The sequence below is a fragment of the Rattus rattus genome, chromosome 5 (assembly GCF_011064425.1).
Source record: "Rattus rattus isolate New Zealand chromosome 5, Rrattus_CSIRO_v1, whole genome shotgun sequence".
Taxonomy (NCBI): domain Eukaryota; kingdom Metazoa; phylum Chordata; class Mammalia; order Rodentia; family Muridae; genus Rattus; species Rattus rattus.
The window spans coordinates 124033639-124051288 of record NC_046158.1 but is presented as its reverse complement, the minus strand read 5'-3'; the positions used below and the strand labels follow the sequence as shown (position 1 = coordinate 124051288).

Genomic DNA, 17650 nt, shown 5'->3' with positions numbered 1-17650 from the left:
TCAGTGGTAGAGCGCTTGCCTAAGAAGCGCAAGGCCCTGGGTTCGGTCCCCAGCTCCGAAAAAAAGAACCAAAAAAAAAAAAAAACAAAAAACAAAAAAACAATAAAACAGTTTGGAAAGGATTAAAAGGTGTTGGCTTATTGGAGGAGGTATAGTACTATGGGCGGGCTTTAAGAGATGTCAAAAGCCCACATCATCCATGTTAGCGTTCTCTCTGCTTCATGTTTCTGTCTCAAGATGAGAACTCTCAACTCCTGTCCTAGTGCCATGCCTGCCCGCCTGCCTGCCGCCATGCTCCTTACCATGATGGTCATGGATTGTAAACCCTTGAAAACTGTAAGCCCCAAATAAACTACTCTGTAAGTTGCCTTGGTCATTGTGTCTTATCAGAGCATCAGAAAAGTAACTAACACAGGCTTATGGCCCATTATCAACAGAGGCCTTTAAAAGGCAGAAGTGCTTGGGAGGAAGAAAGACACCAGGAAGACACGTTTTCTAGATGGTGCTGCTCTGAATTCGCAGTTAGTCTTGACTACTGTTCCAGATGACAGAGTAGCACTCCCATCAACACAGCAATTAGAGAGGCAGGTCGAGCTTATAACAGAGGATCTAAATGCTCTTACACAGGGTAGTGTTAAACGTGCATACCAGTGTGTTATAAAACATTCAGCTCTTTCTAGATTCTCAAACCAACTCAGAATCCACAAAGCAAGAAAGAAGCCACTGTTCCTAATTAAAGACAAGTTGAGTGCAAATGACTGGGCTAAAGCCCTGGCTGTGAGGTTGTTGTATGGTAAGGATTTTTATTGGAGATATCTGATGCTTCTGGAATGCACTTAGATACCTGTAGTCCAACTCCAACATGTGCAACACAGAAAGCAGCTTCATGGGGTGGACAGGGCACCCAGGCTTGCCTGCGCCATTCCACACCTCCACTTCTGTGGTGCGACTGTCCTGAGCAAGAGAAGGGCCTGGGGAGGCATCTAATGTATCAAGCTCAACCGTTCCTCTCAGGCTACTTTCCAGGCCATGCCAAGAGTAAACTTCTTGTACCAGGTCAGTGTCCCTGCAAGGGGTGCTGACAGGTAGATAAGGTAAAGCAGCAGCAGTCTGGAAATAGACACGGAGTATCTTTTTCCTGACCGGGACGAAAGTCAGTAAGAGACAAAAGGACTTCAGTGCCCCATGAATGCTGTGGGGTTCAATGACAGCACAGCACAGGCTGAGACAGGGTTGGAGTCATTCCTGACACCTCATAACCTCTCGGCCCAGGACAGTGAGGGCCCTGGCAGTCTTTAACATCTTTCATACTTCCTGAGCTCTAACATAGGACGAGCAGGCCCATTCTCAAATGCTTCAGCTCAGAAGCGCTTTTGTGCCCATTGTGTGGAAAGAGAATGGCAGAGTCACTTGGTTCTGGTCCACAGTGGAGTCCAAGAGACTGCTGGAAGGCCACGCAGGGCCTGCTGGATGGTTTCTGGATAGAACGGCCACTTGTACCTCTGCGCATGGCTTCATCACCCAGCTGGACCCTGTGGAGGCCATTACTCACAGGAGGCCAGGGCCACTTCGAGGAGAAGGGCCTGCACGACTTCTGAGGCCACTCTCTGACAGCATCCGCTGTTTGCCGGGAAGAACCGAGTTCACCTCAGCGTCGGAGCCTCAGGAAGAATGCATGTTTACACTCTGTACTCTCCAGTGGGTAATACTTATCATAAAAATCCAAAACATACTCCTCCGTCTTGAAGCCAAACTTCTGGTACAGCAGCATGGCAGGGTTGCTCGCCGAGACGTGAAGAGTCACATCCTTGCCCATGCACGTCTGCCAAAGAGGGGAAGAACACACGGTGAAGCCGCAGGGCCAGAGAGAGAGGGAGCATATGAAACACTCTTCAGAAGGCAGCGAGTGGGGTGATGGGATGGGGCTGAGGCACGGCAGCATCTAGCAAGTGCTGGAAGCCAGAGCACTGCAGCACCTAGCACAGCAGAACATCCAGGAGTACCCGCCACTGAGCTATGTGTCCCCAAATCTAACGGGATTCATGTGCTCTGGAGGGGTGGTTCTACCCTGAAGCAAAAAGCCTGAAGTAAAGAAGGATACTTTACTATATTACATTTATTTATTTATACTATTTACTTATTTAATTCACTATATGCATGAGTGAATGTCCATGCACATGGGAGATCAGAAAGTGTTAGATCCCCTGGAACTGGAGTTACAGATGGTTGTGAGCCACCATGTTGGTGCTGGGAATCAAACCTAGGTCTTCTGCAAAGGCAGTCAGTACTCTTAACAGCCGAGTCATCTCTCCAGAGCTGTTTTAATTTTCCAATGACATTTTACTTATTATTGTGGACTAGGGTAGCATGTGTGGGCTCATGCACACCATGCTGCACAAGAGGACTACCGGAAGTCAGTATTTTTTACTTCTGCCATATGGGCTCCAGGGTTAAATCAGGCCATCGGGTTCAGTGGAAATGCTCTTTCTCACGGAGTCATTTCTCCAGCCTCAACATTACTGTATTTGTAGCTCAATTAAGTTTAAATATCAGACATATCAGTACCAACAATATAACAACCTTGAAGAACTGGAGAATGAGCCATTTCTATTTTCCGTAGAGATGACAGTTATATACCATCTCCAAAGCCTGTAATAATTCCTTCCCTACATAACTTTTAAGTAAAGTACTAAATTGTTAATTATAAAGCCTGAATATCTTATACCCATAAGTCCTTAGGTCCCTTTATATCTGACAGAATTAATTTCCCAGAACTGAGACTTCTTTATTTACAAAGAAAGAGCAGAGATTTTCTGTGACCATAAGGACATGTTTAGATTCTTCAATCAGCCACACAGGTATGAACTTGTTTCATGAGGAAGGAAGCAGACCGCTGCAGTTGTCAGTCCTTAAAACTGACACCTGCTGCAAGGCACACAGGAGCAGACAACAAACAGTTTCCTTCTTTTAGTTTTCACTCATTCTCTAGTTCCCAACACATCTGAGACAGGGCACGTTCTTATGCCGAGGACAGCAGCATGGTGTGAGCACACAGGACTCTGGGTGACAGCAGGGTTGTAGATAGTCAACACAGACATCTAACCATGGCCATCACCAGTACTACAGACAGAGCCCATAAGTGGGCTCTTGGGCTTACAGTTCCTTTGGGGTACAAAGCACCTTCAGTGTAAAGATGAACTGAGCAGAGTCACCAAGGAGCATCCTCCATGCCAGGACTCACACTAAGCACCAACGATGCCTTCTGAGTTACCACCCACCCTGCTCCAGACCCTGCTGGTCACAAGCGCCAGAGACCTGCACAGCACTCTGCGGGAGAAAGATGGCCTTGCTAGAGGAAGTGTGTCATTGAAGGTGGCCTTTGAAGAGAAAGATGGCCTTGCTGGAGGAAGTGTGTCATTGAAGGTGGCCTTTGAGGTTTCAAAATTGCAAGCCAAGCCCAATGGCTCTCTACTCCAGCCAGATACACCAGATCAGGATGTAGAACTCTCAGCCACCATGTTTGCCTGTGTGCCACCCTGGTCTCTGCCAGGAGGGTAATGGACTAAACCTCTGAAACTGTAAGTACGTCCCAGTTAAACAGAAATGAGTTGCCTTGGTCATTGTGTCCTCACAGCAATAGAAAGTGACTAAGACAGTGACACAGTAAGTTCCATGCCAACCTGAGTTTCATGTTAACATCCTGCCTAAAGAACAAAATCTTTTGCTTACAGGAGAAAAAAAAACCCATTGTATTCATTCATTCATTCATTCATTCATTCATTCATTCATCATCATTCCTAATGTACTACTCACTGGTTCAATTGTGAGGTTTATAAACAGATAGTATTGCCACTCCCCAAAGTCACGTGAGACTTACTCTCAGAGCAGGACAGTATCAAGAGCGTGTGCTTCCACAGCCTCACATGTGATTGTTGCGGTTTCTTTTATGATTCATGCTCACGTAGGGGCTTCTCTGAAGCCAAGAATAAAATCTTACTTTAGGGGCTGGAGGTCTTCTCCATGTGCTTCCACAGTCTCATGACTGGGAAGAATGGCTTCCTTTTGCTTGGAATATGTTGGCTAAGCCAGCTCAGCCTCATGCCTCCTGTTTTTCAGGGAATCCTGAAAGCATCATCACTTAAGTTAGGGTTAAATCATGAGCAGAGAGAACTTGCCTGAATCAGATGATAGATCATGAACGTGGCAATCCCTGCTCTCCTCCACTCGGGATGAACAAGCAGAAATGAAATGTAAGCTTCGTTGTACTTCACGTCGGGAACCATGAAGCCAAAGGCAACAATGACTTTTTTATAAAGGACTACGACACTGAAGTCTGGATACTGCAGACACTCAGACAGGTCAATGCCTAAAGAAAAGAACCAGACACTCAGACCTCAGGCCTTTTGGAACTAATGAACAAAAGCTGTTCAGCCTGTATTTATTGTTACACCTGCATGCTAAAAAAATCCCCAAACTGGAGGCAAAGCCATTACCATAGATACCACACATTCAGATCAAAAAAATGCATTTTAGAAAATATCAAAATTAGCATAGTCTTTTCTAAGTACATATGTTAAGAGCAGAGAGACAGGACAGGTTGGGAAGCAGAGAGCCCTCCAGTTCAGAATGGACACACCTGGCTTTGACTTAGCCTTGTCTACCATGTGTGTGACTTGGCACATTTTTAAATGTCTCATGGCAAAGTACAGACTGAGCCCTGACAGAGCAGGGGTAAAGGTCCCCGAGAGCCAATACCATTTTCTCTCTCACTCTCTTTTTCCTTCAAACTTTATCATCATTGTTGTGGCGTATGTGAGGATATATGAGTGTTGCCACACATGTGCCATGGTGTGTGTGTGTGTGTGTGTGTGTGTGTGTGTGTGTGTGTAGGTCCAAGGACAACTGTGGGGAATTTGTTCTTTCCTTCTACTGTAGAATCTGGGGATGGAATTCAGGATGCAAGTTTGCACGGCAAACACTTTTATCTGCTGTGCCATCTCACGAGCTCGCTGATAGAATTTCCTTTATCCCACTTACACATCATTGTGTGCATAATGTGTGGATAATATCTAACATTAGGCCAGATGTAGCAGATACTCTCAGAATGCTACTTTTAGGCCAGGTCTCCCCCCGCACCCCCCAGAGAAGGAACCACACTGTTCCTTATCCTGATAGGATCTGTGACGTACATGTGCCCACAGGTTTCCAAGCAGGCCCACAGAGAGCAATGAGAGTGCTAACTGCTAGCCTGGGCCATAGCTGATGAAATGACAGGTAACCCCGACACTGGCTTCTTAAAAACACCTTTTGGGTATCCTCACACTCTCTAACAGCTAACAGCAAAACTTTAAAGAACTATTAGGCCAAAGCCAAAAGTGTCCACATGCCCAGCTATGAGTCTGTGTATCTTGGAGAGACATTACCTGGTATCTAAACATAGGCAGAATCAAAACAGGATGAATCTTTTATTCTGGAAGCAGAGACAAACAGGGAAGAAAAACAAACAAAAACACTGTTGATTACTTTAATTGCTGGCTTCTTGAACTTAGGAAAGCGAGAGGCATTTACGGTTTAGTATTTCTATGTTAGCAAAGACAGACTAAATGAAGTCAAGAGCAAAGAGCTTAGGAGCACATGGCAGACACTATTTAAAAACATCCGGGTCAATAAACTATATACAGAAAAATCTGCCTGGTTTGGAACATAAACATACCAGGCCAGAAAAATTCCTGACACATGGAGTTGATCGTTGGGATGTGATTTGGTCGGACATAGCAGTAATCGAGAGGTGCATCAGGTTCAGGTGTCCAGTGAGGGTCACTCTTGTGCAGGTGGGAGCGAATCTGGGACAGCAGCTGTAGTTTGGGTGGCTTTGTCTCATAATCACGCCTCCAGCATCACCGAAAATAAACAAATTCAAGTCAGGAAAAACACTCGTCACTGTGGCTCATTCTTGCACAGCTCACTGCTTTCGAGAGCATGCTAAGTCACTTCTTTATATGCCAGCTAGCATGCAGCTCTAATGCCGCACGAGTTCACTCTGAACACGGATTAGGCCAGACCTCTCTGCTACCCACTGGGGACTGCATGAGGTGAAGTGAGAGACAGAGACATCACTTAGATATGCTCAGAAGTGCCCGAGACAGGGAGGTTTCTCTAACACGATCAGAGGCCAAAGGAGGGACTGCCCAACTATGCTGGCAGCAGGAGAGCATGAAGAGAAAAGGCTGCAGCAGCTTTGCAAATGACCTTTTAACAGGTTTGACCTGTTAATGACCAGAAACCCAGCACTAGCTAGGCAAGGTGGATCAGGCTGATGGTGGAGCTCGGCTTCCATTTACTGCTTGGACAACATTCATTTAGAAACTGTCCAAGAAGAGGACAATGGAGCTGGGGAGATAGCTGAGTAAGTAAATTGCTTGCCTTGCAGGTGTGAGGACTTGAACCCCTCACAGCCATGTAAGCAGGGTGCAACAGTGCATGGGGAACAGACGTGCCAGCCACCAGTCTAGGCTGAAACAGTGGACTCCAGATTGACTCAGAGACTCTCAAATCAAAAAATAGGGTGTGATTCAGGTGTTGCAGCAGATGCCTTTAATCACAGCACTCAAGGGGCAGAAGCAGGAAGAACTCTGAGTTCAAGGCCATCCTGATCTACACACTGAGATCTTGGCCAGCCAATGTTACACAGTGACACCTTGTCTCAAAATTAATAAAATTTAATAAGAGGTTCTGAGTAATAATGCAAGATATCTAAAGTCAACCACAGCTCTCTACAATTGAGTGCACCTGCAAACATGTACACACACACACACACACACACACACACAAAAACAAAACGTGCCATGAAGAAAAGAAAGTCAGAAAACAGAAACTGTCCCAGTGTTCAATTCAGAGACCAGCTCAACTGAGACAACTTCCTTTTTCGCTTTTCAGTTTACAGACTATTAAATATATTAAGTAATTGTGGTATTTAAATTAAAACAATGATTGAGATAGTGAATGAGACCTAGGTGTGGTGGCACATATTTTTCATCCCAGTTCTAGGGAGGCAGAAGGTGGATTTCTGTGAGTTCAATGCCAGCCATGTCTACATAGTGAGTTTCAGGACAGCCAGGGCTGTGTAGAAAATGAGACCCTGGAGCAGAACCTTATGGCCCAGAGAAGCCGCAGTTAGTAAGGGATCTCCTAGCTGGGGAACAGAGAAGTGTAGTGGTGAATTTGCCCAATCTAGGCATACAGCTTATAAATATTGGAACCGAAGACCCTATTTCAAAAAACCAAAACTATAATAATAATAACAACAACAACAACAACAACAACAATAATAGTAAGACGTTATCTCAGTCTTGCTTTTTTATACCTCTTTCAAAGGACCATCTATCTGTTCTTGCCTGAACCTGCTCAGTGTCAGGCCATATTTACCCCTGTAGGCTGGGTAAGAAAACCACCACAATCATTCCTCTTGACACCCTTGGCATCATGGTTACCTGATATAAGGTTTCAAGATCCGAGAAGTGTAAGGGCTGACAATACTTTGGTCCACAGCCAGATCTTCTGATCCCACCAGACGATACAAAAATCTGGTGGTCTGGTGCCGGAATCCTTTCCTGGCTGGTAAGGCAGTCTGTGGGAAGAAAATGGTTTATATAAAAACTCAAGAATGGTTGTCTTCTACATCTAATGATCTTTCTGAGTGTCAGGAGTAATCTTTTGGACTACCTAACTGGAAAGGTAAAGTTTTGACAAATACTTCACAGGTCTAGATATGGGGAAAAAAGCTAACATAGGTGGACTATTTACTATTATGCCACCTTATGCTGTTACCTTAATAACCATCAGGCCCAATGCTCCCCTCTCCCCTTTTTGACTGTGTCTTCTTTATACCAAGTAAATCTGGCAAACATAGGAGTGATATCGATTACCAGCCCTAAAACCTGTCAACAGAGGAAGGAGACCCCACCCACCAGAGACTAGGCAAAGATAGTTGGGCCTGAATTAGGACAGAACTCCAGGTTTCACATGCTTGCTTTAGAAGCTCCAGAGCTGTACTGACAACACTGGTGGTGTGCTGTTCTTTGCTGAGAACGCTAACTTGGGGCCCTAGGTCATGTAACAACAGAACACCGCAATTAGGGCTGTAACAGCAAAGAGCTCCAACTAAGATGAAAAGACCTTTACAAAGGGGGGGGGCCAAGGTGAAGCTTGGAAACTGAGCTGTCTTTTAGAGTCAGTTTGCTCTTAGCCTAGAAAAATAACTTGTTGAAAGAGCAAGGTTTCTTCCTTTGTAATTTGCTTTCAGACTTCTTCTCTAGCCTGGACACCAAACTCCTCAAAAACCACCTTTGAAATTGTTCCAAGGCTTCAAGTGAATTTCAAAGCAATCTTCAAAGCTGCTGCATGCAATTTCCAAAAACAGCCACTAGCAACAATCCCCATCCCACCCTTGAAGGTATAATGGCTGTAAAGAATGTTGACCAATCAGAGTGGAAGAAGCAATGCCTGGAGCCTCAAGTCCAAGTCCTCTACTACATGCACAATAAACAATGCACGCAGGGCTTCCAGGTGGCTCCAACTAGGCCAGTGAATGACCACAGGCCCCATGGAGCCAGGACACAGACAGGACCCCTACACTCACAAAGTAAAAGAACCACTCAGCTGAGGCAAGGCAGAAGTTCAAGTACTTATTTAGTACTTGCTACGTCAAGCCACCATGTTTGGGGATGGCTTTCAATCCCATGTCAGATAATTTGTAGACCCATCAGTCCACAAAACAATTTCTTCCCCTTAATAGTCTCATGTGAGCCCTGTAGAATCCCCTTACCTCTGCAACGTCTACTCTTCAAAACACCTTCCACCAAGCCTGGCCCGCCATCACTATTGCCCCACTCTTGTCCCACACCATCCAGTCTTCACATAGAGGCCACATAGTTCTTTTAAAAATAAACTGGGCATGGTGGCACACACCTTTAATCCTAGCACTTGGGAGGCAGAAACAGGCAAATCTCTGTAAGTTCAAGGCCAGCTTGGTCTACAATGTGAGATCTAGGCAAGTCAGGGCTACACAGTAAGACCCTATTTAAAAAGCAAACATCAACTCATGGCCCCTGGTTCACAATTCCTATATGGTTTCCCACTGTATGTACAGAATACATTTCAAAGTCCTCATCTGTGCCTTGCTGGGAACTTGCAGGACTTGACCCTGTTACACTCTGGTCTCATTTCCTAGGACCACACTGCTATGTCATCACGATGTTCCCAGTCCTTCTCATGCTCAGGGCCTGCGTCTGGCCTTCCATCCAGTTTTCTGCCTCCTGGCATTTCCTTGTCAGCACTTCTTGCAAGGTTACCTCTATCAGAGGACGGTTTTAATTCCCAGGAACACAGAAGTCCTTCATCACACACACACACACACACACACACAGACACACACAGACACAGACAGACACACACACACACCACACAGACACACACACCACACAGACACACACACACACACACACACACACACACCACAGACATAGACACACACAGACACACACACATACGTACGTGTGTGTGCACGCGCACAGACATCCTCAGCCGGTGGATCTTAGCTCAGTGAGTCAACCCCATCCCTCCCCTGTTTGAGAACGCCCGCTGCAGAGTACAGAAACCTACCTAGCATTGATTCACCATGGCAGCCCCATTAGAAGAGTGCCTGGCTCAAACTATTTAATTTACATTTACTAAATCGCAAAGTGGGGAAGAAAAAACAGCTTCAAAGTCAAGTAACGTGTGACAGCATTATATGTGCTTCTTTAGGTGTGCAAACCTGGTGAGACCACGGACACTAATGTGGGATGAGGAAAAGCCTAGGAAGAAAAAGCTGGCTAAAGCTAACAGTGCAATGGGAACAGAGCAGGCTCTGCACCAAAGGGGCCAGAAAGGCCTCATTACACCCCTCTCAGGGGCTGCTCTGAGTAGGTGACTGTCTGCTGCACTCTTGAGACAGAGGAAAGGCACTACTATGGTGACCTGAGCACTCCACATCCCAAGAAGCGTATTAGAGGTATAGAGAGTGGCACGGAAGCCTGGGAGCATGGGTAGGGGTAGCTGCCTGAGCTGATCAGAAAAAAGAAAATGGAAGTGACAGAGCAGGGCCTCTTTACAGAACACTGAGACACCATGGCTAGACCAGGCTTCTGCTCTCCCCTTGGAGGGACAGAGCAAGCTCCAGAGCACACTCGCAGCAGGATGCTGAGATACCTGGGAAAGACACTCGACAGTTGTAGCTGGTACGTTATATGCTCTAAGGGGCAAGCGTGCAAGGGCAGACGGTGGGTTAGAAAGAGCTGGAGAGTCCTAAGAAAGAAGAAGTAAATTAATGCAACAGAGACTAATCAATAGCCTTCTAAAGAGTTTAGAAGAGTCATTCTAAGCTTGAGCATCTGCAATAAAACATTTCCAAACCAAAAGGCAGAGAAACAAAGACTAAGAATGAGTGGGACAGAATGTCCAAAAGTTGTGGGAAACTAGAAAAGAATGACAGAAATACCAGAAGGAATGGGGACAGAAAACACGTGAAGCAGTTACAACTCTAATTAGTGTCAGCACCAAACTGCAGATCGAGGAAGCTTAGATAATACGACACAGCATACCAGACACCTCTGTTGTGGAATGCCACTCTTCAGACATGCCATGGCCAGTGCCCTCTAGGGCCGTCAGCAGCTATGATTACCTGAGGTAACCTAAACAAGACTGGGCTCACTAACTGTTCACACAGGGTGGGGAAGGGCTCACGAGGCCACACCCCTCCTCTAAGCTATAGACGGTAAATGGTTAGTTAACACAGGGTGCTCATGAGGTCACTCCTCTACCCAAGGTGTTTAAAAATTACTTATTGGCCAAGCCAATATATATAGTGGCACACACCCTTTAAAAAAAAGATTTATTCATTTATTTTATGTCACAGTGCTCTATCTGCGTGTACAACTGCATGCTTGAAGAGGGCATCAGATCCCATTACAGATGGTTGGGAGCCACCATGTGGTTGCTGGGAATTCAACTCAGGCTCTCTGGAAGAGCAGCAGCCAGTGCTCTTAATCACTGAGTCATCCCCACAGCCCTCTGTCCCAGATTTATAAACATTAATGAAGAGATTTTCCCCTCCAGTGGTACAGCTGCCCACCAAGTGCCCATGCTCCTGTAAGTAACCCTTTGCATTCCTGCAAGACACTGTGCTGCTTACTGTTAACTGTCAACCCGCCTTAGTCTAGAGCACCCGGGACACTGGCACCGCGGAATGCCTGCTGGGGTTATCCTACCGGATGGCGGAAACTAAGAGGGAAGACCTGTGCACTGTGGGTGGGGTCATTACCTAGCTAGGTGACAGAAAAGGACCTGAGCAGCATGAACTCACTGCTGATTGTTCCTGACAGAAGATTCCATCCCATTAGCTCCCTTAAACTCTCGATGCTCCAACTTCCTCTCTATGGTGGACTGTACATGGAACCATGAGTCAAGAGAAACCCTTTCTCCCTTAAGCCACTTTTGTCAGGGTGTTTTCTCACAGCAGTAGGTAAAGAAACTAAAACAGGGACCCTAGTTAAACTCGTGGACTTGAGTGGACCTGTGGTATACACACACACACACACACACACACACACACACACACACACACACAAATAAATAAATAATAAATAAATGTTAAAAGAGACCATGTTGGGGCTGGAGAGATGGCTCAGTAGTTAAGAGCACTGACTGCTCTTCCCAAGGTCCTGAGTTCAATTCCCAGCAACCACATGGTGGCTCACAACCATCCGTAATGGGATCTGATGCCCTCTTCTGGTGTGTCTGAAGACAGCTACAGTGTACTCATATACAATAAAATAAATAATTTTTTTTTTTTCTTTTCTTTTTTTTTTTTTTTTGAGCTGGGGACCAAACCCAGGGCCTTTGCGCTCTACCACTGAGCTAAATCCCCCACCCCCTCTCTTTACTTTAAAAATCCCCCCTTCTAAAAAAAAAAAAAAAAAAAAGAGACCATGTTATGAGGAACTGCTAAAGAAAGAAGTCCAGCAAGAAGTTGGTACAAGGAGAAATAAATAAAAATCGGAGTTTACATAAACAACACAAGAGAAAGAGAGCAAGGAAGGGCCATCAACAATACAACTCTAACAGTAGAGAAAAACACATCTTAGGTCAGAACCTAGAGGAGCAGTTGTGGTGATGGATACCTGAAGGCCAAGCCTAGCCCTTGCCCATTTTAGTGAAGGATCTCACTGGGGTGGGCACAGCCGCAGACATTCACTCCCACAGCTGCTTCATCACAGGTGGGACTTGGTTCAGCCCAGACTATGTGGTGTACAGAGCCCATGGTACCTACTATCAGCACTTTTACACAGGAGGGATGCCATTCAAAACAGATTCCTAAGATAGAGGAAGCAGAAGAGGAAATGGAGACAGCTCCAGAAAGGGCCCACACACAAGCTCCAAGCACACCCAGAGGAAAAGGCCTGGTGCTTGGCATGTCACTGGCAATCAGATATGTGACAAGATTCCCAAGAGAGTCTAGAAAGGACAAGAGGAAAGTGTCAAAGATTCTCATAAACCAATTTACAGAGAAACAAACAGGAAACACAAGATGTTCAACCCTATCAAAGAGACGTAAATGAGATAAGGTTACACTTCACAGCCATCTGATTGGTTAAGGCAGATGAGGGGCAAGTGTAGTAAAACTAGGTCACTGCTGCTGGTGGGGCAGCCTAGCAGTCCCCAGTGAAATTAATGTTGTCAGAGCACTGGTGGAACTCACCCTGTGAGTAATGCTGACTCCGTATTTCTTCATGAAGAGGCCTAAGGACATAGATGCTTACACACCCACAGCTCCTCTCAATAGGGTCTAGGCTACTACATGACCTCAACAAATCTGTCAATCAAAACCATGAAACAGACCTCATATAGACACTCTCAAAGAAGAGAGACAAGAAATGACTAGGCTAGTCCTTAAGAGCCAAGTGAGAAAGAAACCCGCGTACATGAAGGGGCATTAAATGATGAACAATTTTGGAACAAGAGCACAGGAAGATCTGCTTGCTTTCTTTTCCCCGAATCACTCACAATAACAAAAACACGGAAACAGTATCTGCTGCCTGGTGCTGCTGGCCCCACTCCACACCACATCACCTGGTACCGGTCAAGGATCCTGAAGTCCTGGCAGGTGGTCCGGTATGTAGCTTGTCCAGCCGGAAGCCGGGAAGCGCCTCCATCTTTGGCTCCATAAATCCCATCCACTAACAGAAGTGCCGCGTTCACAACCTCGTCCAAGTCAAACAGTGGTAAGCCCCGGTCCCTTTTTGCTTGCCGGACGATCAGCTTCCGTTTCAGCCTCCGGGCTTCTGGAGTCATGGCCACGGCACCAGGGCATGCCTCCAGCCTCTTGAGCAGCAGCTTCTCCTCATAGATGCTCACAGGCGTATACCTGGGCCCCTTGGGCTTCGTGTCCTTCTCCAGGGGTGGCTTCCTCTTTTCTCGAGCTCTAGTGTGCAAAGAAGTGTTTGAATCTGTGTCTTCGCTATCTCCATCCATCCTGTCTGGCTTCTCCTCCTCGCTGTCGACTTCCTGTTTTATCTGCTCCGGAGCTCTGACCTTCTTTCTGCTCCCAATCAGCCCAGAAGCTGACCCAGCTGGGGGTGGGATGTACTCCATCCCTGGGTCTATAACTCCATCTCCTTCCAGCTCATCATCATCTGCAAAGCAGAAAGGACTGTTGTCAAGACACGGCAAAGAAGGAAGGCAGAGCACAACTCACACCCAGGCGGAAAACACAGCAAGGCTTACCATGAAATAGAGCTTGGGGTGGCATCACGTCTGGGATGAGGTCTGCTTCAGAAAGCAAGCTAGGCGTGGCAGAATGTGACGCTGGTGTCCCTGGGGCAGAGAAATCCAGAGAGGGAGAAGGAGAGGGGCTTGTGAGGGGGGTACGGTCCGAGGAGCTCAGGGATGAAAAGTCAATCACTTCTCCTTTCTCCAAAATCATATCCGGCCTCCGGCCTCGGCTTATGAACTTGACAGGGGTAGAAGAGGTGCTTCTGTCAAGGAGGCCGGCTGCTTCTTTCTGTGCTCTTCTGATGTCTTTAGCTTCCTGTGTTCGAGACCGCTTCTCTTTCAATTCCATGGCAGATTCCACAGGATTCCGGCTTGCCCGTTTTCTGAGTCCTTCAACGGTAATGATGGGCTCCAGCGTTGGTTTTGAAGCTGCCAGGAAAGAATAAATATCTAATTTCTATGTTACCTGTTCCTTTTAAAAATACATTTTATTTTTATGCATATGTATGTGTTTCTGGGCATTTAAAATACAGGTGAGAGAAGGCACCTGAAGTGGAAACTTAAGGGTTCTTTGGAAAGTCAGTTGGCTGGTGTTTTGCTGAGGCAAACAGGTGAGGAACGTTTAGCTGAAGTGGACACAGGTGAAAGGCTAAGGCAGGTTCGTGAAGGAACAAGCTGCTGAGCTGCTGACCTATGAACTGAACTGCCAATTTCCAGACAACACAGACAGGAGTCACTCCAAAGAACCTTTTTTTTTTTTTTTTTTTTTTTTTTTCTTTTTTTTTGGGCTGGGGACCGAACCCAGGGCCTTGCGCTTGCTAGGCAAGCACTCTACCACTGAGCTAAATCCCCAACCCCTCAAAGAACCTTTCTAACAGCTCCACGTCCCCATATCCTTTCTTTTCCACAACATCTGGTGGGTGGTGGGCTACAGGGAGGTTAAAGTGTTTAAGAACCATCATTAAAAATAGGTTTTGAAAGAAACTGAAGTTAGAGGCACCACATTTTCTGGAGCCAGATACAGGTAGTTGTGAGCCACCTTGATGTAGGTACTGAGAAATGGACCTGGGTCTTCTGCAGAAGCCTCAATCGCTCTTAATGGCATAACTTTTTTTAAATATTAACTATTTCTCTCATAACATACTTTTGGTATCATGTTCAATACACAGAAATGTTCAACAAATGCCCCAACCAAAAACCTTCCTTACCTGTCTTTCAGAAAGTTTTAGCTGGGTGTGTATGATTCTAGTAGTAGACTGAGAACCTCGAGTTCAAAGCCAGCTTGAGGGAAACAGCGAGTTAGCACCAGCCCATAATAGCAAGAAGGACATACTAGAGACACATACTAAAATGTTTAAGGATAAGATATTGACACGAGATGTAATGGCAACACTGGAATGACGGATGCTGCCGTGAGGGAGGGGCCCGGCTTACACTGCTGTCTACTCCTTCAAGTGGGCTTACATTTCCACAATCAAAAGCTTAAAGGCAATCAGACCAAAAACAACTTCTGTTTTGTGTAACAGTTTATACCTGCAATCCCAACACTTGGGAGTCAGAGGCAAGAGGATGGTTCAAAGCTAAGGCCAGCATGTGCTACAAGTGAGTTTCAGAGCAGCTTTGACTAGAGACCATGTGAAGACAGGCAGGCGACAGAAAGAATGGGGGATGGGAGAAGCCACCAAAGGAAATGCTAAAGCTAGTGACTTCATTAAGAAATGATAAAATGTTTTCTATAGTATTTACATACAGGAAGACTCCCCAGCACCCCAACTCCTGTGTCTGTGAAACTGTCCAGCTTCTCAGCTCCGGAGGCAGCTAGTGGGAGCTGGGGAAAGTCTGGAGCCCAGGTTGGCATTTCTCATGACTTACCTTTCACTTTCAAAGTGGAGGCAGACAGCTTCTCTCCCTCTGGTCTCATTGTTGGGGGTCTGTTATGAACAAGTTTCCACCATCCAGGCTCTCCAAATTCCTGAGCACCTGAACGGAAATAAACAGGACTTCCCACGCTGAGGCAACCTGCTACTGTGCTCCACCACGTCGAAGTCTTTTTCCTAAAGTGCAGAGAATTTAAAAGCTATTTACACTTCAATTTGATCCAGCAAAGGAAGTACACTTGACATAAACTCTCACTGATCCCTGGCTGCCAGGTGCTGTCGAGCCTGCACTGGGGGAATAAAGAGAGCACGGCAGCACAGGCCTGCTGCCCCCGGGGTCTGCTGTCACCTTCCACTGCCTCAGTTTCTTCATCTGAGAAACCAGGGTAACAGAATTACCTTATAGGGTGGCTAATGAAGTACAAACATAAAACACTTATCACAGCCAGATGTGATGGCACAAGCATTTAATCTCAGCACTTGCAGAGGCAGGAATATCTTGGAGTTCAAGGTCATCTTGGTCTATATATCAGAGTTCTGGGACACCAAGTACTACAGAGAGAGAGACCCTGTCTCAAAAACCAACAAAACAAACAGACTAAAAATAAGTAATTATCCATCACCACAGGGGAGAAAGCTGGCGTGCTTTCTTGTCTGTGAGCCTGAGCACTGATGACAGTTAGTCATTAGTCCTAGTGAACAGCTCTCTCACCCAGAGGACACGTCTGTCTGATCCCCTGTGCCCTGACATACCAGAGAGGTTCCGAGGCATGCTTCACAGCCAGCAAGTATAACACACACACGCTGAAGGCGACTAATCTACTGAAAACTACTTTAATGGCCACAATTTCCACCTTACAAATATAAATCAATTACCAGAATTTCTCAAAAATTAACTTTTACAAAAGGAGTACGAGCTTTTGCCAGAAAACAGTTTCAAACATGCACTAGAAAACGAAAGAAAAAACCTTCAGCGAGAGCCATAGCTTGGACGAGTCTCCAGTCCATGTGCAAAGGCCTGATCTGAGGGTGGTGCTCCTGGTGTTATGGACTTTTAATCCGTGTGATTTACGGGAGGGCCGTAGGCCATGGGCGTGCTCAGTCTCTCCGTTAGTCCTTCCATGTCTCTGTTCCTGGCTCCAAGAGTGACAGCTTGTTTTGGCACTTGCTCACGCCAAGATAGGCTATCCTCATCAGATGCTAACCAAAGGGTCACCTGACCACAGGGCTGAACCTCTATCAGGCAAAATAATAACCCTCCTCCCTTCAAGAGTAGCCTGGGTCAAACAGCCCGTTCTAGGGACTGGAAGCGGCCAGAGTATGCACAAGCACTATCTTCCTTCCAGCCCATCTTGGGGCTCCAAGCACTTCTCCTACATTCATTCATTCATATTCTCTCTCTCTCTCTCTCTCTCTCTCTCTCTCTCTCTCTCTCTCTCTCTCTCTCTCTCTCCAACCCACCCCTCAAGAAGAGCAAAGACAAAGAGAGAAACTGTCCCTCTTGCTTTCTCATCCCCACTCTTCCCTTGGCAATCATTCTACCAAGGAACGTGGCCATGAGGAGACAAACAATAACAAGAAAGGGTTGAGTAACACGCCTCCCAAACAACTAATGTCCTCAGCGCACCTTCTCAGCAATTCTTTCATGTTAATTTTTAAAAAACAAAAGAAAATAATTATTTATTTTATGTATGTGAGTACACTGTTGCTGTCTTCAGACACACCAGAAGAGGGCATTGGATCCCATTACAGATGGTTGTGAGCCACCATGTGGTTGCTGGGATTTGAACTCAGGGCCTCTGGAAGAGCAGTCGGTGCTCTTAACCACTGAGCCATCTCTCCAGCCCTACGTTAAAATTTATTGTGTGCGTGCAGGTGCCTGGAAACCAAAAAGGATCAGATTTCTGAGAATTAGAGTCACAGATGTTTGTGAGCTGAGATATTGGTGCTGGGAATCATGCCTT

At 46.1% G+C, this 17650-nt stretch overlaps 1 protein-coding gene across 1 annotated transcript in view; it reads right to left on the bottom strand.

The window, feature by feature from the left end:
* Positions 1-781: 781 nt before the first annotated feature.
* Kat14 (lysine acetyltransferase 14) overlaps positions 782-17650 on the bottom strand; it is a 36336-nt gene continuing 19467 nt past the window's right edge. The window contains exons 4-10 of the mRNA XM_032904328.1: positions 15682-15863; positions 13822-14238; positions 13168-13730; positions 7491-7627; positions 5714-5889; positions 4176-4366; positions 782-1822 (exon numbers count right to left, since the gene is read on the bottom strand). Coding sequence (XP_032760219.1) covers positions 1649-1822; positions 4176-4366; positions 5714-5889; positions 7491-7627; positions 13168-13730; positions 13822-14238; positions 15682-15863 — 1840 coding nt within the window. The 3' untranslated portion in view covers positions 782-1648. The remainder of the gene's footprint in view (positions 1823-4175; positions 4367-5713; positions 5890-7490; positions 7628-13167; positions 13731-13821; positions 14239-15681; positions 15864-17650) is intronic.